The sequence below is a fragment of the Salvelinus alpinus genome, chromosome 24 (genome assembly GCF_045679555.1).
Source record: "Salvelinus alpinus chromosome 24, SLU_Salpinus.1, whole genome shotgun sequence".
Lineage (NCBI taxonomy): Eukaryota > Metazoa > Chordata > Actinopteri > Salmoniformes > Salmonidae > Salvelinus > Salvelinus alpinus.
The window spans coordinates 4,638,551-4,659,254 of NC_092109.1; the positions used below are offsets into that span (position 1 = coordinate 4,638,551).

The following is a 20,704-nucleotide window of genomic DNA, read 5'->3' on the forward strand; positions in this document are numbered from 1 at the left end:
TGTGCGATGTAGCCTTTAATAATGATATTGTAACAAAGTCATAAAATAGGTGTGTACACGTGTAGCTTTTAATATGGAATAATAAGGAGTTGAATGGTCTTTTATTGGTTATAAACTGGGCATGGACAGGTTCCTCACACTAAACTCTGTCGGCATTCACTGTTCCATTCGTTGATCTGATCAATTACCTATTTAGGGGTATTCAACCTTTTCCCAGGCAAACCGGTGACCCAGATCGTACGTTAGCAAAAACATTATCATCAGGTACGATAATGGAAAGGATAAGTAAACAACATTTTAAAATTAATAGATTTGGTAGATATTTTTTCATTATTTTGACCTCCCCACATTATAATTGGAAGAGGAAGTGTAAAAAAAATAGTGCTTATTCTGCTCCCAATATGATTTAGCAGATGTGTGTGTTTCCCTTGGTGTCAGGAAGAGATCTAGACACAGCTGATCTTAGCATTGACAAGAGTTCTCTTTATTGGTAACATATTGTATAACACCTCAACACACATCATTGTTATAGAGGAATGCTCATTGGAAGAACAGAATTCATCGTCAATGAAGAAGAACCAAGAAGAGAAATATTGGATTCACATTTACAAACTCATCTTGTGAAAGTGGATGATGTGAGTCTGATGGCAAGCCCATAGTTGACTCTCTACAGAGGACTTAAAATGAAGGTTAGGACTAACAGGACTCTACTAATACTGGAGCGGTTGGCTTTATGTAACTAGAGCGGGATAGAACGAATATACACGCACGCACACAAACAGTTTTCGTTTCATCAATGACCGTGTGAGGTAATGCCATCTCTCTGAGTGACCTTAACCTGAAGGTGTTAGCTGGCCTGATTAGCTCTGATCCTATTACTGAGACTACACAGGTGAGGGACTACTGGAAAAACACAAAGTGCATGGCCCTGTGTGTGACTGGAGCCTTAAAGTGTGTGTATGCCAGAGCAAGTCTTAGGACAAGCCCAAATGTTTAACCCAATTTCTAAACCTTTTAGATAAAGGTGCTTCAGTGTATATGGTGGCTCCCCCTAGGGGTCCTAGGATTAAGTGCATCGCCAGACAGCAAGGCAAGTCAACAGGGAGGGAGGGACACTACATACTGGTACACTCTACTGAACCACACGATGTGCAGTTTGTTGTTCCAGCCCAGCACTGATGCACCCGATTCAACTCATCAACTCACAATCAAGCCCTTGATTAGGTGAATCAGGTGTGTTAGTGATGGGCTGGAACAAAAGCCTGCGGTGCACACCATGTGGGTCCACTGGACCAGGGGCTTCATTTATAAAAGTTCTTAGTTGCTATATTACATTTCTGCCATCACACAATTGTATAATCATTTCTTAAAATATGATTAAATGTCAACACCCATAAATAGTTGTTCACAAAAAAAGCACTTTTCATTTATAAATCACAAAACTTAATGCAAAATCTATGTAAATTGCATATTGTCATCACATCGTTGATGTGGATTTTGCCATATGGACAATTTATGATCAAATCTGTGCGTACTAACATGTTATAAATGATGCCCCTGGATATAGGTACCAAATCTGTTCACAATAAAATCAAACCAATAACCATATGAAACACTGTTAGTGACCAACCCACTCTGCCTCAGCAATAGAGCCTGTACAAAAGCATGTTTATCAGCATCATTACACATTTGTCATCATTATCCATCCTCATCATGATCCTCATCATCATGACGGTATGCTCTCCAGACAAAAATACTTTGATGCACTTTACAAAGTTCAGAAAATATAGATCACCAGCATTCAGTAAAAAAAATCCACACAATTAACAATAACACCAAATTTATCGTCGTGTTTCAAATCCATGCAAATAATGCAGTATAGTCACCACAATGACACTAGTATGGTGTGTAATCATTTAAAACGTAAGGTATAGTCAGTGATTATTTGCACTGCTCAACACACAGAGAATCAAGTATAACAACAATATAGAAAGATACATGCTGCATCGCCTTCCCTCGTCTTCTCACGCCAAAGGGGTGGGGTGGGGGTGCGGGAGCATACAGTTCATTAGAGGGTAGCCTGTTTCCATATTTCGGAAATAAAAGACAAGCAAAAACAGCAGGAAAAACACACGACTACACTCATCCAGTGGGTTTGTTGTGCAACGTGTGGCCAGTTCATACGCCAGCTGGGAAGCAGCCTTAAATCTAACTTCAACTTTACACAAGTACGCAATGCAAAAATGCCATTAGCTACGGAAAATGTCCGTTCTTCGTACTTGCATCATGAAAATAAGCATGAAAAAAATGCAAGCCCGCAAATTGTAACTCAACACCATTTTGAGTAGCTAATTTTGGTATGTGTTAAGTAAAAATGTGATTTCACTGGAGGAGAACAACTCAACAATAGTCACTGGGAATAACACTGGAGAAGTCATGCTTGCCTTTAAGAACAAACCAGGGACAAACCACTTTAAAGAGTTTCAACTGGACCATTAAAGATATTATAAAGTTTCAATATAACAACAACAACAACTTACTTGCAGCAATAATAGTAATAATAATAATAACAACAATAGTAATAATATAAATAATAATACAGTAATACACTTGATTTAAACTGTAGATCCTATATGTATGTGTGCCAGGGGTGGGTCTATAGCAGAGGGAGAGAGGGAGAGGAGAGCTTGAATACAGGACTGTTGGTTCGAGTCTGAAAACATTTCTAATGGATTGATATGGTTGCAGTAGCGGTCAAATGCTGCAGCTTGTGTGTGTGTGTCCGTCCAGGAAGGGTTGAGGTTGTGTGTTGTTGCGCTGCAGTAGCATGCACTGGCCAGTAGGGAGCGCTGCAATGATGGGGGGCCAGGTATCTCTCTCCATCCTCCTCTCCTCTCTCTCTACAACTCTCTTTCTCCCTTTCCCCTCTCTCTTACTCCTCCTGGGAGACAAAAGCACACACACACGTATACAGTGAGTGAGTGAGTAAGAGAGTAAGAGAATGAGCGTGTACGTGGTTTTGTGCGTGTGTGTGTTTATGTGTACCGGTTTACTGCTGCAGCGGTGCGGCCGGTGCTCCAGAGCAGTGGAAGTGAACGTTCTGCCACTTGCTCTCCCGGCGATGCCACACCCTCGTCTCCTCTGATTGGCTGGAGCGTGGGCGGCCCGTGCCATCGACAAATTGCGTGAGCCGGATGTAGGCGATGCAGGCGGCGTCTTCACCAATCAGGTGGACGTGAGGGTTGAGGATGGTGGTGTGGATGGGCTTACTGTTCTTAGAGAGAACTAGAGGGAGAAATAGATGTTTAAGGTTGTATAATAGTTGTGTGGTTGGGGGGGCGCGAAAGGTTTGTTTGTGGTACCTGTTTGTGGTTGTGTAATGGTTGTCTTACGGTTGTCTACACTTGTTGTCTTATTATGGTTGTGTAATCGTTGTGTAGTGGTTGTGTAATGGTTGTGTAGTGGTTGTGTAGTGGTCGTGTAATACTTGTCTTACGGTTGTCGAAGTAGAACCGGTGAAAGTCCATGCCCTCCACTAGGTTCCCCAGGGCCTCTGGCTCAAATGACGTCAGGCATGGGTCACAGATCTTCCTGTTGAAAACACACAATACAACACATCCGCTCACAACAAATCAGCTCAACGCAACAGCTCAGGCTACAATGGCAGCCAAGCAATTTCAGTTTAGAACCTCTAGTTGTAGGGTGATGGTGAGGTGCAGAATGGGAGTTGAATTGTTATAGTGAGGCGCAGGCTAGGAGTAATAGGGCACCATTTTGCCTTAGCTAAAATGCACTGATCTCTGGGAAAATTACCTTATTACGCACAATAATATAGCAGACATTATTAGGGTGAGGTGCAGTCTGGGAGTTGCAGTGTTGGGGCCAGGTGCAGGCTCAGATGTGTAGTGTTATGGTGAGGTTCAGGTCGCAGGCTGTGAGTTGTAGTGTTATGGTAAGGTTCAGACTGCGAGTTGTAGTGTACTCACGCATAGGCCTCAAAGTCTCCATTGTTGACAGCTTCAATCAGCTGCTCAGTGATCTTGATGATCTCCTGTTTTCGCACTGCAGAGGGAACCAATAACATAGTGACCACAGGTACGGGACAGTAAAACGGTTGAGCAACACATTGTTACATTCTCGAACACACAGCAGAAGCTCACACACATACTGTACATTCACACATACAAAACATAGTCACACACTCACAAACACACACTGCATTGTGTAACTATGTTGTCATAGCAGAGTTACTCAGCAGACTGCTTGCTATTCATGTTGGCAAATCCTCTCATTCATCTCGCTCTCTTTTTATTGCCCTCTCATCGCCCTCTCTCATCCTCTGAGCCTCGCATAAGTACACTCACACACCCTTTCCTAGCATGGTATACACACTCACCCATAATGTACAGTCCTGCCACTCAGGTTTCCATAGAGGTATATGCAGGGCCATGCAGAATGAAGACCTCTCCAATAGAAAGACTTGACCAGATATAGTCCACTGGGCTACAGTCACTAGAACCTTCCCTGGAAAAGTCTTTCATCCTCAATGGAGAACTCCTTTCTTTCTTTAACTCTCTTCCTCTCTTTTCTGTCGCTTTCTCTTCTCTTTCTCTCCCTTTCCTCGTAATCCCTCCTTCTGTCTTTCTTTTCCCTCACTCCTCTCCTACTCCTCTTTCGCTCTGTCCCTTTCTCCTTCCCTCTTACCCTCTCTCATTGCCTGTGTGGCACGTTGAGCTCATCATGCTATTCCTGTACATAGATAAGACTTACCAGGGAAGGTCCATCTCCCTCTATCCCTTTATCCCTCCCCCTATCCCTTGCTCTTTCTCTCTTTCAGCAGCCCAGCAGGAGAGCTTACTGTATACTTAGCTGCTGGACATCCTAAAATGCCCTTCCTTCCTCTCTCTTTCTCCATTCCTTCCTCTCTCCTTCCCCTCTCCTCCCTTTTTACTCTCCCTCTTTTCTGTGTGTGTGTGTGTCTGTCAGACTCACGTTTCACATCCTCGTCCTCAATGGTGGTGTTGCTGTCAGATGAGTCCTGTAGACACAGAGAGACATGTCAATGACACATATCAATGCGCACACACACACACACACACACACACACACACACACACACACACACACACACACACACACACACACACACACACACACACACACAAAACAGGTCATTCGTCTGCTTTCCACCTTAAATATGACACACATCCAGTGTGCTGTCCATACATGCAGTGATCTATACCAGTCTAAACCACCAAATGTTGCAAGACATGGCACACAGAGCCCAGTTCCATTTACTTCCACAAGGTGGCGATAGTGGACAATATATCTCCACATAATATAGTGTGGGTAGTTTTGTGTCAATGTGATTATACAAAGCAGCTGTTCCCAGGCCTGTCTGACTGCGGAATGCAGGATCACCAGACCTAAAAAAAACACAAAGACCAGACCTACAACCCACACAACACTCTCCAACCAGGAGTCATGATAGACACGCACGCACGGACACACTCACTCTCACACACACACGTGCGCATGCATGCGCTATAATACTCAAACACACCAGCTTGCCAAGGACAAAGCAAGAGAAGACAAAGATGAGAGGACTGAAAGGCGTAGAGAAAAAGGCGGGATGGAAGGAGGATGTACCTTGTTCCTATCCACATGGATAACAGTGGTCTGAGGCTCCTATAGAGAGATAGAGGGGGAAACAAACAGAGAGAAAGATATGACACACAAGAGATGAAATAGGGATGCTCGAGAGCAGAGTTGTAGGAGCGGAGAAAGGAGAGAGAAAGAGATATGGAGGGAGAGAGTGAGAGAAGAAGACTGGTTAAATTTAAGGAAAAGAAAGAGAGATTTTCCCCCTGTGAAAGGCTTATCAAAGGCTTAATGGAAGGAAATGGTAATATGAAGAATTCCTCTCAGAAAACTAAATCCCAAAACTAGTCTCACATAGCCATGCACTCTCACACTGGCAAGAACCTAAAATGAACCCAAATCAAAACCCAAAGCCAACCAGCACCCATATCTTCACCTGAGTGACACACAACAACGCCATCACCCACAAATAGACCAAATGTCACAGGGCAATGACTGGTGACTGCGCTTCAACCAGTTAGTCATGGTAGCTACTCGATGACGGCACCTGAACGCCATTACAACCTGACTGAGCATGACATGTAAAACATAGTCGCACACACAAAAAACACACATGCAAATAATCACACGCACACAGAACCAATACTGACAGGTAGGCGATGAGGGGTTATGACAGGCAAAGACAAAGACAGAAAGAGAGACAGATGCAGAGACAAAGACAGATCGATCGACATGGAGAGAGAAAGATAAACAGACACAGACAGACAGTGAGAAAAACAGATACAGACCAACCGAAAACACAGAGGAAATTGAGACTTGACAGAGACAAATAGAGAATAAAGTTGAATAGAGACAGAGGGAGATGGAGTGATATATAAAAGGAGGAGTGTACCAGTGCAGCAGAGGGGGTTCCTTTGGGGCTGGTGACTGTGCTGTTTCTCGTGCTGTTAGGCTGCAGCAGTGGACCAAAAAAAAAACAATGGGTTAAATTATGGCACAACAGACAGGGAAAGTGAGAGGTGTGGGTGTAAGGATGTGGGTGAGGATAGATAAAAGGCATATGTGCCGGAGGCTGGTCTAGTGGTTAAGCTGCCACCCCCGGACCACCCTCTGATAGGTTGGCTGCACACCCACTGACTCACAGTATTGATCCTGCCCAGTATATCAGTCCATTGCGATTGAATGAGTCCGTTTCCTGATAGTATAGACCACAGCCATATTAGCCTCAGCGGGGTCGCAAACAACCGGATGTTCCGGTTTTCAGGGGAAATGGAAGAGAGAGCCTGTGACGTGACTTCTGTTTTTTGGACATTAACAAGGCGACATTCCATCTCAACTCCTCCTCCACATTTACTGGATTGGTTGAACAGTGCAGAACATCCTACAACAGTTTATTTATTTATTTTATTCACGTCAAGACCACCCCCCCACTTGTGCTATGTCATGACTTACCTTTAATTGACAGATATATAGAGAGAAGTGTAGATGGAGCGATAGATGAAAGGAATAGGGAATTGAACCGCTTCCTTTAGTGGCATATTACGACCCCACTGAGGCTAATATGGCTGTGGTCTATATCTATCAGGAAACGGACTCATTCAATCGCACTGGACTGACATACTGGGCAGGATCAATACTGTGAGTCAGTGGGTGTGCAGCCAACCTATCAGAGCTTCTGGTTAGTGTGCAGCCAGCCTATCGTGGGCATGGTTAGTGTGTGTGGGTGGGATTAGAGGTGATTGAGGCTATCGAAGGGTGTGGTAAGTGTGTGTGGGCTGGGTTAGAAGTGATTGAGCCGAGATAGATAGACAACCTACAGCTCATAGAACACAAGTCTGATCAACTGCAAGCTCAGCAGGTCAAATGGTTTAGAGCTGAATTGGATTAGGTCTCTTCATCTGCGACCCTACCCATACCCGCCACTCCCCTTTCCGCTGTACCACCTACCCAACGAGCATGTGTGAGATGTAGCGAGAAGCACTCCAATTCCATCAATCATATCAAAGCATATCAGAAGTTTCAGTGGAACCTGGAACGTGGCATATTTGACCAAGACCAACAACATAAACCAGAACACAGACACTTCAGAGACTAGAAAAGAGAGAGGAAACACACACACACACACACAATAACTGATTGTGTTTGGGAGAATGGCTAGCCCCTCATACCAAGTCGGATAATACTTTGTCATATCACAACTCGTAACAATGCAGCATAGCACATCTGTCTGTCTGTCTCTCTCACACACTCTCAGGTGGACTGTCTGAATGAGCAATCACTGACAAGTGACTCACGAAGAGAGGATGAGTAAGAGACAATTGAACATGTGATAGAGAAGGCAGACAGGAGAAGAGGAGGGGAAGAAGAGAGATGAGGAGGAAAAGAGGATGGAGAGAGAGAAGAAGAGGAAAGAAACAGGGGAGGAGGGAGAGGAAAAGGGGTGGAGAGAAAGAGAGAAGAAAATGGAGGAAGAGGGGGGAAGAGGGCTACAATGATATCCTCACCAAGATGTGCATTTTGGGGCTGGATTTCCATCTCTGGATGAAGTGATGAGATGGAGGAGAGAGTGAGACGGACATGAACACCATAAGGGGTATGAAGAATGCTGAGGATGAGTGTGGATTGTATGTAAAAAAGGAATGATTTACAGTTACACAAATGAGCCTAGAACAATATAGAAACAATAAAATAATCAAACACATAAATCATTGAAATGTAAGAGACCAGACACCGATTACGCTCCTATATGGTGGATATAAAAGGAATGGATACATAGCTAGTGGATGCAGAATACTGCCCCATAGCAACAATATGAGAGAAAAAACGTGTGTGTGTGTGTGTGTATTGAGATGATTGCTAAGCGACGCCAGTGGTGCAGCGGATGATATTGTAGCTTCTATGTCTGTCTTCCTGGTTCCCAAAGTTCAGACACACAGCAAGAGTAGCATTCTCATCCGACAGAACACACACACACACACACACATGCACACTCAAACACACCCAACCCAGCGTAAGAGAAGCCATTTCATCCTTGAGGTGGTGGTGGCGGGGGTTGATGGAGAGAGAGAGAGAGGGGTGGAGAGGATAGATGAATGGGTGATTCAGACAGAGAGAGGGAAAGAGGTAGAGTAAGTGGTCCTGGTCCATTCCTGTTAGTTACAGTATGTAACCACTGGGCTGCACAGATTAGATCACAACTGCCCGTTGCTCATAGGGAGATACACTAGTGTGTGTGTGTGTGCTTGTGTTCTGAACCCAAGTACAGTGCCTAGTGAAAGTCTACACACCCCTTGCAGTTGTCACATTTTGCTGCCTTAAAATGAAATCTAACAATGTATTACATTTGCATTTGTCTCCTATTGATCGCCACAAGCAGCTCCACATTTTTAAAGTGAAGGAAAACTATAGAACATTTTCTAAAAAAACTAAAAAACAACCTAAGATGTCTTGATTGCATAGGTCTTCAGACCCTAGAGTTAAGCACCTTTGGCAGCAATTACAGCTGTAAATCATTTTGAATAAGATTCTACCAACTCTTAGGGCAGCATACAGTATATCCATTGTTTCTGTCAAAATTGCTCAAGCTCAATTGGGTTGGGAGTCATTGATGGACAGCAATACTCAAACCTTGTATCTGATTTTGAAGGATATTTAAGCCAGCACTGACACTGGACCCCTCAGGAACACTCTTGGAAAGCCATTCTAGTGAGCCTTTTGCATAAAAATGTGATTATGGGCCCGCTGGAAAATACAACTCTCTCCCAGGATTAGGTATTCAAAAGACCTGGGCTTTGTTCCTTTAACATTTGTGTTGATCCTGACCAACACTCCAGCACCTATGAGGTTGGAATAATACTATGAAAATGTAAAAATTCTGAAAATCCCCTTTTATTGTAAGAGCTGTTTGGAAAAAAGACTGCCTGAAATTTCAGCTTGTTGGGATGGAGCGGGATGACGTTTTTTGGACTGCCTGGTGACCACGTTTTTTTTTGACTGCACTGGACCTTTAATTTAGAAACATTTCTATACTTTCTCTTTGAAAATGTGGAGCAGGTTGTGTTGAACATTAAATGTTACACTTTTTCAAATGACATTTTAGCAAAATGTGACAACTGTACAAGGGGGTGCATGTACTCTCACTAGGCTCTGTAGCTCTAGTGTAGTTTGCAGAGTGCTGCTGTGATTTCGGTGAGAGAGGAACAGAGAGTAAGAGAGGGGGAAGGAGGGAGTGCAGATGGTTGTACAGAGAAAGATTACATGACGACAGATTAATCATGAGAGAGAAATAATCTGAGATTTGCACCCTGCCACCCAGAGAGAGAGAGAGAGAGAGAGAGACAGAGAGAGCGAGAGACAGAGAGAGAGGGTAGAGAAAGATGGAAAGATGGAGGGAGAAAGATGGAGATTAGAGGTTGAGGATAGGTTATACACCTGACAGCTCTGCCCTCAGATCAAAGGTCACAGGTGAAATATGTGGCTGGGATACTGTTTAATGTGTGTAATCTGTGTGTTCATCCTATGTTGTGTTAGTGTACCAATGCCAGCAGAATCTGTCCTTAAGGCTGGCGAAACTCCATCGATTGTAATTTTTCACCCATCTAAAACTCTATTCTATAGAACAGCTTATGTTCACACAATTTCTATTTGGCGTAAAATTGAAAAACAACTTAACTGGGAATCAAAATAGCATGCCCGTACTCCAATATTTCAAAATAATGCCTTGCGATCTTGAGGGTGGCCTTTTGCATCCCCCCAATGGTCCAAATGTGGAATCCGTACCCTTGCGGATATCATGGACAGTAATAGTTTGAGAATATTCCAAAATTTGAAAGACATACACATTACGAGGCAAATCCTTTTTCTATTTACAATTTAAGTCAGCTATGCTGGCCCTTATGAAACCCAACTACCGAACCATCCAATTATGGGATTTATAAATAATCTGGGCCCGAGAAAGGACTGATTTCTATAATATATACAAACTTTCTGAGCAAGCCATTCAAAAGGTATGGTCCACAGATCTAAATGAATCTGAACCACGCTCAAGGCCAGGCACCACAGGCGAATAGGGATTTTTCTCCCTTTACTCTCATCAGACTGAAACTTTACCAGTTGAAAGTATACATAAATACAATATATTATTGTATTATATACGTTTTAATTATATGCAAATGAGGCAAATATGCACTAATTTGCATTTTACAATAATCTGTTTTTCAACACATTGCTTCAAGGCAGAAAGTTTTGTTTTGTTTTATTGTGATAAGAAACTCAATGATCAGACTTTTACAGATTATTTCATGGACGCTCTTGAAAAATAGATTTTAAATCTCAATGAGCCCTTCCTGGTTAAATAAAGGTTAAATAAATAAATAAATAAAAAATTATTTTAAAAACCCTATTCACGTATGACGGATGGATATTTTGCATATATTTACATATAAAATGACACTTAAAATCAAAACGACACAAGATATTAAAAAAAGCCTCTGTAAAATTCTGACTAAGATCTAAGAACCTGTGTGTGGAATAATGGGAATGTATGTCCTTTGAAGACTGAGAAGAATTAATTGGCGCACCTGGATCATGTCATTTTGATAAAATGGAGATAACGATAGGCTAATGCAATTAAAATGCACTTTCCATAAATATGGCAATTTATGTCACATTAATTAAACTCTTAATCATATATCACTTCTAAACAGACAAACATCAAATATACATTTTACAAATACATTAGCATGTTTAATACATTTGTTTCAAGCAATAAAGCATATTAACATTTAAGTCATTTAGCAGACGCTCTTATCCAGAGCGACTTACAAATTGGTGCATTCACCTAATGACATCCAGTGGAACAGCCACTTTACAATAGTGCATCTAAATCTTTTAAGGGGGGGGGGGGTGGGGGGGCAGAAGGAATACTGGTCTATTGGGCAAAAATGCAGTTTTGAGCAAATTCTCATATCACTTTGGTCAATTTGTCACATACAAGGATTTTGTATGGCTGTTGAAAATGTGCAGAAGATGAATCAGCTATGCCTGCCCCATATGTAAGGCGCTCTTTGAGTTGTTGCTGGTGACGCTTTACTTTCTTGACTGTGTCATGGGACCTGTGCCTACGCTTGGCACACTCCATTGAAGCAGCATGAGCTCTCACAACTCCTCTCTGATTGCTCCAATGTCACCAAAGTGCCGTCAAGCCACAATCTGTTCATCACATTTGTTATAGCAGTGGCTCCCTCATTGAACATGGCTACTGCCATACTGGCTGCTCCGTCAATGCGGCTTTTGCCCACGAAGACAGTTTAAGGGCATCGCGACCATATTACAGAGTTCAGACATTCACTTGCATTCTGGGTTCCTCCGTGCTACATTATTTTGAGGACGTTATCATTTGACATCCTATGATATACAGGTACCACTCTCTATTAAAAAATGTATGGCCTCCATTTTCTATGGCTTGCTGATACCAGCACCAATGAACACACCTATCCCGTAGTTGGAAGTGAATCCTCTCTTGTGCCAAGTGCCATCGAAGGATACATTAATGTCTATGATGGCATCCTCATCCTCCTTCAGAAACTCTGCTATGTCTGGGTCTATATCTGCGTATGCTCATCTAATTATCTTAGCAGCACTCTCCAGACTGTAGCCCTCTCTGATTCTCTGCAACTAAAGTGGGGGGGAAAAGTTGACATTACAGACATAACAGCAGGACTAAATATCAGCATGTTACCCTATGTAAATATTAGCATATCAGCATGTATTTACTTTATGTAAAGCTAATTTCTCAGTAATCACAGTAGGCTACAGCCCTATGTGTCATGTTTTGTCTTTGATCTTCATGTCTTGTCCCTGTGCTTCCCTCTGCTGGTCTTATTAGGTTCTTTCCCTCTTTCTCTCTCTCTCTCTCCTCCTCCCTCTCTCCCTCTCCCGCTCTCTCTCTCTATCGTTCGTTCCTGCTCCCAGCTGTTTCTCATTCTCCTAACGACCTCATTTACTCTTTCACACCTGTCCCCTATTTTGCCCTCTGATTAGAGTCCCTATTTCTCCCTCTGTTTTCCGCTTCTGTCCTGGTCGGATTCTTGTTTGATGTTTGCTGTTCCTGTGTCCTTGTTCCGCCCTGTCGTGTTCTTTGCCTTCTTCAGATGCTGCGTGTGAGCAGGTGTCTATGTCAGCTACGGCCAGTGCCTTCCTGAAGCGACCTGCAGTCTGTGGTCGCGTCTCCAGTCGTTCCTCTCTATTGACGAGAGGATTTCAGTTCCTGTTTTGGATTGACCATTGATAATATCCAGGAGAATCATTATTTGTTTAATACTGGAATAAAGACTCTGTTACTATTACGTCGCTTTTGGGTCCTCATTCACCAGCATAACAGAAGAATCCGACCAAGATGGACCCAGCGACTATGGATTCTCTCAACACTGCCGTCGGGTTCCAGGGAGCAATGCTCGGCAGACACGAGCAGGAATTGTTTGCTGCTCGTCATGCCGTTGAGACCCTGGCCGCTCAGGTCTCCGATCTCTCTGGACAGTTTCAGAGTCTTCGTCTTGTGCCACCAGCTACTTCCTGGTCTTCCGAGTCTCCGGAACCTAGGGTTAATAACCCACCATGTTACTCTGGGCAGCCCACTGAGTGTCGCTCTTTTCTCACCCAGTGTGATATTGTGTTCTCTCTCCAGCCCAACACGTACTCTAGTGAGAGAGCTCGGATCGCTTACGTCATATCACTCCTTACTGGTCGGGCTCGGGAGTGGGGCACAGCTATCTGGGAGGCAAGGGCTGAGTGTTCTAACGATTATCAGAACTTTAAAGAGGAGATGATACGGGTTTTTGATCGTTCAGTTTTTGGGAAGGAGGCTTCCAGGGCCCTGGCTTCCCTATGTCAAGGTGATCGATCCATAACGGATTACTCTATAGAGTTTCGCACTCTTGCTGCATCCAGTGACTGGAACGAGCCGGCGTTGCTCGCTCGTTTTCTGGAGGGACTCCACGCTGAGGTTAAGGATGAGATTCTCTCCCGGGAGGTTCCTTCCAGCGTGGACTCTTTGATTGCACTCGCCATCCGCATAGAACGACGGGTAGATCTTCGTCACCGAGCTCGTGGAAGAGAGCTCACGTTAACGGTGTTTCCCCTCTCCGCATCTCAACCATCTCCTCCCACCGGCTCAGAGACTGAGCCCATGCAGCTGGGAGGTATTCGCATCTCGACTAAGGAGAGGGAACGGAGAATCACCAACCGCCTTTGCCTCTATTGCGGTTCTGCTGGACATTTTGTCATGTCATGTCCAGTAAAAGCCAGAGCTCATCAGTAAGCGGAGGGCTACTGGTGAGCGCTACTACTCAGGTCTCTCCATCAAGATCCTGTACTACCTTGTCGGTCCATCTACGCTGGACCGGTTCGGCTGCTTCCTGCAGTGCCTTGATAGACTCTGGGGCTGAGGGTTGTTTTATGGACGAAGCATGGGCTCGGAAACATGACATTCCTCTCAGACAGTTAGGGAAGCCCACGCCCATGTTCGCCTTAGATGGTAGTCTTCTCCCCAGTATCAGATGTGAGACACTACCTTTAACCCTCACAGTATCTGGTAACCACAGTGAGACCATTTCCTTTTTGATTTTTCGTTCACCTTTTACACCTGTTGTTTTGGGTCATCCCTGGCTAGTATGTCATAATCCTTCTATTAATTGGTCTAGTAATTCTATCCTATCCTGGAACGTTTCTTGTCATGTGAAGTGTTTAATGTCTGCTATCCCTCCTGTGTCTTCTGTCCCCTCTACTCAGGAGGAACCTGGTGATTTGACAGGAGTGCCGGAGGAATATCATGATCTGCGCACGGTCTTCAGTCGGTCCAGAGCCAGCTCCCTTCCTCCTCACCGGTCGTATGATTGTTGTATCGATCTCCTTCCGGGGACCACTCCCCCTCGGGGTAGACTATACTCTCTGTCGGCTCCCGAACGTAAGGCTCTCGAGGATTATCTGTCTGTTTCTCTCGACGCCGGTACCGTGGTGCCTTCTTCCTCTCCCGCCGGAGCGGGATTTTTCTTTGTTAAGAAGAAGGACGGTACTCTGCGCCCCTGCGTGGATTATCGAGGGCTGAATGACATAACGGTTAAGAATCGTTATCCGCTTCCCCTTATGTCGTCAGCCTTCGAGATTTTGCAGGGAGCCAGGTGCTTTACTAAGTTGGACCTTCGTAACGCTTACCATCTCGTACGCATCAGAGAGGGGGACGAGTGGAAAACGGCGTTTAACACTCCGTTAGGGCATTTTGAATACCGGGTTCTGCCGTTCGGTCTCGCTAATGCTCCAGCTGTCTTTCAGGCACTAGTTAATGATGTACTGAGAGACATGCTGAACATTTTTGTTTTCGTTTACCTTGACGATATCCTGATTTTTTTCACCGTCACTCGAGATTCATGTTCAGCACGTTCGACGTGTACTCCAGCGCCTTTTAGAGAATTGTCTCTACGTGAAGGCTGAGAAGTGCGCCTTTCATGTCTCCTCTGTCACATTTCTCGGTTCTGTTATTTCCGCTGAAGGCATTCAGATGGATCCCGCTAAGGTCCAGGCTGTCAGCGATTGGCCCGTCCCTAAGTCACGTGTCGAGTTGCAGCGCTTTCTCGGTTTCGCTAATTTCTATCGGCGTTTCATTCGTAATTTCGGTCAAGTGGCTGTCCCTCTCACAGCTCTGACTTCTGTCAAGACTTGCTTTAAGTGGTCCGGTTCCGCCCAGGGAGCTTTTGATCTCCTCAAGAAGCGTTTTACATCCGCCCCTATCCTTGTTACTCCTGACGTCACTAAACAATTCATTGTCGAGGTTGACGCTTCGGAGGTGGGCGTGGGAGCCATTCTGTCTCAGCGCTTCCACTCTGACGATAAGGTCCATCCTTGCGCTTACTTTTCTCATCGCCTGTCGCCATCGGAGCGCAACTATGATGTGGGTAACCGCGAACTGCTCGCCATCCGCTTAGCCATAGGCGAATGGCGACAGTGGTTGGAGGGGGCGACCGTCCCTTTTGTCGTTTGGACTGACCATAAGAACCTTGAGTACATCCGTTCGGCCAAACGACTTAATGCACGTCAAGCTCGTTGGGCGTTGTTTTTCGCTCGTTTCGAGTTCGTGATTTCCTATCGCCCGGGAAATAAGAACACCAAGCCTGATGCCTTATCCCGTCTCTTTAGTTCTTCTGTGGCTTCTACCGACCCCGAGGGGATTCTCCCTGAAGGGCGTGTTGTCGGGTTGACTGTCTGGGGAATTGAGAGACAGGTAAAGCAAGCACTCACTCACACTGCGTCGCCGCGCGCTTGTCCTAGTAACCTTCTGTTCGCTCCTGTCTCTACTCGTCTGGCTGTTCTTCAGTGGGCTCACTCTGCCAAGTTAGCTGGCCACCCCGGCGTTCGGGGTACGCTTGCTTCTATTCGCCAGCGGTTTTGGTGGCCTACTCAGGAGCGGGACACGCGTCGTTTCGTGGCTGCTTGTTCGGACTGCGCGCAGACTAAGTCAGGTAACTCTCCTCCTGCCGGTCGTCTCAGACCGCTTCCCATTCCTTCTCGACCATGGTCTCACATCGCCTTAGACTTTATTACCGGTCTGCCTTCGTCTGCGGGGAAGACTGTGATTCTTACGGTTATCGATAGGTTCTCTAAGGCGGCACACTTCATTCCCCTCGCTAAGCTTCCTTCCGCTAAGGAGACGGCACAAATCATCATTGAGAATGTGTTCAGAATTCATGGCCTCCCGTTAGACGCCGTTTCAGACAGAGGTCCGCAATTCACGTCACAGTTTTGGAGGGAGTTCTGTCGTTTGATTGGTGCTTCCGTCAGTCTCTCTTCCGGGTTTCATCCCCAGTCTAACGGTCAAGCAGAAAGGGCCAATCAGTCGATTGGTCGCATATTACGCAGCCTTTCGTTTCGAAACCCTGCGTCTTGGGCAGAACAGCTCCCCTGGGCTGAGTACGCTCACAACTCGCTTCCTTCGTCTGCTACCGGGCTATCTCCGTTTCAGAGTAGTCTTGGGTACCAGCCTCCTCTGTTCTCGTCCCAGCTCGCCGAGTCCAGCGTTCCCTCCGCTCAGGCTTTTGTCCAACGTTGTGAGCGCACCTGGAGGAGGGTCAGGTCTGCACTTTGCCGTTACAGGGCGCAGACTGTGAGAGCCGCCAATAAACGTAGGATTAGGAGTCCTAGGTATTGTCGCGGTCAGAAAGTGTGGCTTTCCACTCGTAACCTTCCCCTTACGACAGCTTCTCGCAAGTTGACTCCGCGGTTCATTGGTCCGTTCCGTGTCTCTCAGGTCGTCAATCCTGTCGCTGTGCGACTGTTTCTTCCGCGACATCTTCGTCGCGTCCACCCTGTCTTCCATGTCTCTTGTGTCAAGCCTTTTCTTCGCGCCCCCGTTCGTCTTCCCTCCCCCCCCCCCCGTCCTTGTCGAGGGCGCTCCTATTTACAAGGTACGGAAGATCATGGACATGCGTTCTCGGGGACGTGGTCACCAGTACTTAGTGGATTGGGAGGGTTACGGTCCTGAGGAGAGGAGTTGGGTTCCATCTCGGGACGTGCTGGACCGTTCGTTGATTGATGATTTCCTTCGTTGCCGCCAGGGTTCCTCCTCGAGTGCGCCAGGAGGCGCTCGGTGAGTGGGGGGGTACTGTCATGTTTTGTCTTTGATCTTCATGTCTTGTCCCTGTGCTTCCCTCTGCTGGTCTTATTAGGTTCTTTCCCTCTTTCTCTCTCTCTCTCTCCTCCTCCCTCTCTCCCTCTCCCGCTCTCTCTCTCTATCGTTCCGTTCCTGCTCCCAGCTGTTTCTCATTCTCCTAACGACCTCATTTACTCTTTCACACCTGTCCCCTATTTTGCCCTCTGATTAGAGTCCCTATTTCTCCCTCTGTTTTCCGCTTCTGTCCTGGTCGGATTCTTGTTTGATGTTTGCTGTTCCTGTGTCCTTGTTCCGCCCTGTCGTGTTCTTTGCCTTCTTCAGATGCTGCGTGTGAGCAGGTGTCTATGTCAGCTACGGCCAGTGCCTTCCTGAAGCGACCTGCAGTCTGTGGTCGCGTCTCCAGTCGTTCCTCTCTATTGACGAGAGGATTTCAGTTCCTGTTTTGGATTGACCATTGATAATATCCAGGAGAATCATTATTTGTTTAATACTGGAATAAAGACTCTGTTACTATTACGTCGCTTTTGGGTCCTCATTCACCAGCATAACACTATGACACTGTAGGCCTGTGTGACAGTCTCATTGTATAGTTATGTTTTCCTATCACTCTGTTTTGTTCACTTTGAATACATTTGCTGGAGCCAGGAAATAAATTTTATTTATACAGAGCAAGACACCGGAAAATAATGGGCTACTCTCCCTTTTTATTTACCTGTCACTCTCCTGTCATGTTGTTCCGGGACAATGTGGACCGCGCTGACTTTCAATGTAGCAACTGCTTGCTTGCAGGACTACAGGAGTGAAGTAGCTACTCTTAGCAAGCAAGTAGCAAACCTACATAAGCTACTGTGGAACCCACGCCACCTCCTTTTATTTTTCTTCCATCCCAGTAGCCGGACGCCGCTCTGGTCTGGTGGAAGTTTTGCCGCCGTTTTGGCTCCACATCCCCGAAGGGGTCTCCCCATTCCCTGGAGAACGGAGCTCATCTCGACCCAACCAACCAGCCATGGAGGTACGTCACTCGCCGTGGAAGTCGAAGAAGGCGTCCTCTGGCAACGGGGTCTCCATGGAGATGTTGAGCCCGGAACTGACAGACCAGAAACAGCTTTGCCGCCCTGGATCCAGAGGTTCCGGCGCCTTCGTCCGTGGTGACTTACCAATCAAGATCGGATCTGGAAGTACCTGCGTCTTCGTCCTCGGCTCTGTCTCCCTCTCCGGTGGCTTCTACCTCGGGTTCAGATCCTCGGAGCTCCCAGAATGTGAGGCTGCCTGAGAGACCGGCCCATTCAACATCACCAGCTGTCATCATAGGCAGCTCTATGGTGAGAAAGATCTCGGTCCCCAAGGCAAAAACCCTGTGCTACCCAGGAGCACGAGTACAGGACATAATAAGGCTGCTTCCGACTGTTCTACCACAGATGCCGGGAGCTGACACTGTCGTAGTCCATGTGGTGTCAAATGACATCAGGAGGGCTAGCTCAGAACATTTGAAAATTAATTTTAAAGAACTGATTTTAGCATTTAAAGACTCCAAAAAAAGGCCAATAATTTCAGGTCCAGTACCATCGTTGGGCCGCGGGTGTGAAAGATTTAGCAGACTGCTGGCATTACACATCTGGCTAAAAGGTTACTGTAGCTCTGCTGGAGTCACTCTACAGGAATGACAGAGCCCATCCAAATCATCTTGGCTCCTGGCCTCTGTCCACGCATGTCAAGGCTGCGTTGAAACAATGACTGGTAAATGATCCAAGACCTGCTCAGTTAATCCCTACCATTGTGACAACGAGTTGTCATAATGCTGCATCAAATGTACATGATCTTAGGGGCATTGGCAAACACAATGTAAGTAATTAAATTGATGTACCCCTAATTGCACCGAATACATCTGTTTATCCTACAGCTATTGTAAGCAGTAATCATGAGTGTATAAACCAGAGTTACACTGTTAGCACTGAGGCGGTGTGCAATAGTAGGAAGACCACTTTATGCAGCTCACCCTGCACTATCAGCTCCAATGTAAATAACATGAGTAAGTCTACCTCTGATAAGCTTCCCAGTAAAGCATCAAAAACAATCAAGCAACCCAGAAAAGTAAAAATAGCCCATATTAACATATGTAGCCTAAGAAACAAGGTTCATGAAGTCAATAACTTGCTTGTAACAGATGACATTCATATTCTGACTCATTTCTCTGAAACTCACTTAGATAATACCTTTGATGATACAGTGGTAGCAATACATGGTTATTACATCTACCGAAAAGACAGAAATGCCAACGGAGGCGTTGTTGCTGTCTATATTCAGAATCACATTCCTGTAAAGCTTAGAGACGATCTAATGTTAAATATTCTTGAAGTAATGTGGCTACAGGTTCATCTGCCTCACCTAAAGCCCATTCTGGTGGGAAGCTGCTATAGGCCACCAAGTGTTAACAGTCAGTATCTGGATAACATGTGTGAAATGCTTGATAATGTATGTGATATCAACAGAGAAGTATATTTAAATCTGGGTGATTTAAATATTGACTGGCTATCATCAAGCTACCCACTCTGAAAAAAACTTCAAACTGTAACCAGTGCCTGCAACCTGGTTCAGGTTGTCAGTCAACCTACCAGGGTGGTTACCAACAGCACAGGAATTAAATCATCAACATGTATTGATCACATTTTTACTAACGCTGCAGATATTTGCTTTAAAGCAGTATCCAAATCCATAGGATGTAGTGATTGATCACAATATAATAGCCATATCTAGGAAAACCAAAGTTCCAAAGGCTGGGCCTAATATAGTGTATAAGAGGTCATACAATAAGTTTTGTAGTGATTCATATGTTGATGATGTAAAGAATATTTGCTGGTCTGTGGTGTGTAATTTTTATTTTTATTTTTTTTATTTCACCTTTATTTAACCAGGTAGGCTAGTTGAGAACAAGTTCTCATTTGCAACTGCGACCTGGCCAAGATAAAGCATAGCAGTGTGAACAGACAACACAGAGTTACACATGGAGTAAACAATAAACAAGTCAATAACATGGTAGAAAAAAAGAGAATCTATATACAATGTGTGCAAAAGGCATGAGGTAGGCAATAAATCGAATAATTACAATTTAGCAGATTAACACTGGAGTGATAAATCATCAGATGATCATGTGCAAGAAGAGATACTGGTGTGCAAAAGAGCAGAAAAGTAAATAAATAAAAGCAGTATGGGGGGTGAGGTAGGTAAATTGGGTGGGTAGTTTACAGATGGACTATGTACAGCTGCAGCGATCGGTTAGCTGCTCGGATAGCAGATTTTTAAAGTTGTTGAGGGAGATAAAAGTCTCCAACTTCAGAGATTTTTGCAATTCGTTCCAGTCGCAGGCAGCAGAGAACTGGAAGGAAAGGCGTCCAAATTAGGTTTTGGCTTTAGGGATGATCAGTGAGATACACCTGCTGGAGCGCG

The 20,704-nt window shown here is 45.2% G+C and overlaps 1 protein-coding gene across 2 annotated transcripts in view; it reads right to left on the reverse strand.

The window, feature by feature from the left end:
- Positions 1 to 462: 462 nt before the first annotated feature.
- LOC139551730 (calcium/calmodulin-dependent protein kinase type II subunit beta-like) overlaps positions 463 to 20,704 on the reverse strand; it is a 65,302-nt gene continuing 45,060 nt past the window's right edge. For both annotated transcript variants that reach the window (XM_071363030.1, XM_071363029.1), the window contains exons 15-21: positions 6,494 to 6,553; positions 5,650 to 5,688; positions 4,993 to 5,038; positions 3,987 to 4,062; positions 3,497 to 3,591; positions 3,046 to 3,285; positions 463 to 2,941 (exon numbers count right to left, since the gene is read on the reverse strand). In XM_071363030.1, coding sequence (XP_071219131.1) covers positions 3,050 to 3,285; positions 3,497 to 3,591; positions 3,987 to 4,062; positions 4,993 to 5,038; positions 5,650 to 5,688; positions 6,494 to 6,553 — 552 coding nt within the window. In that variant the 3' untranslated portion in view covers positions 463 to 2,941; positions 3,046 to 3,049. The remainder of the gene's footprint in view (positions 2,942 to 3,045; positions 3,286 to 3,496; positions 3,592 to 3,986; positions 4,063 to 4,992; positions 5,039 to 5,649; positions 5,689 to 6,493; positions 6,554 to 20,704) is intronic.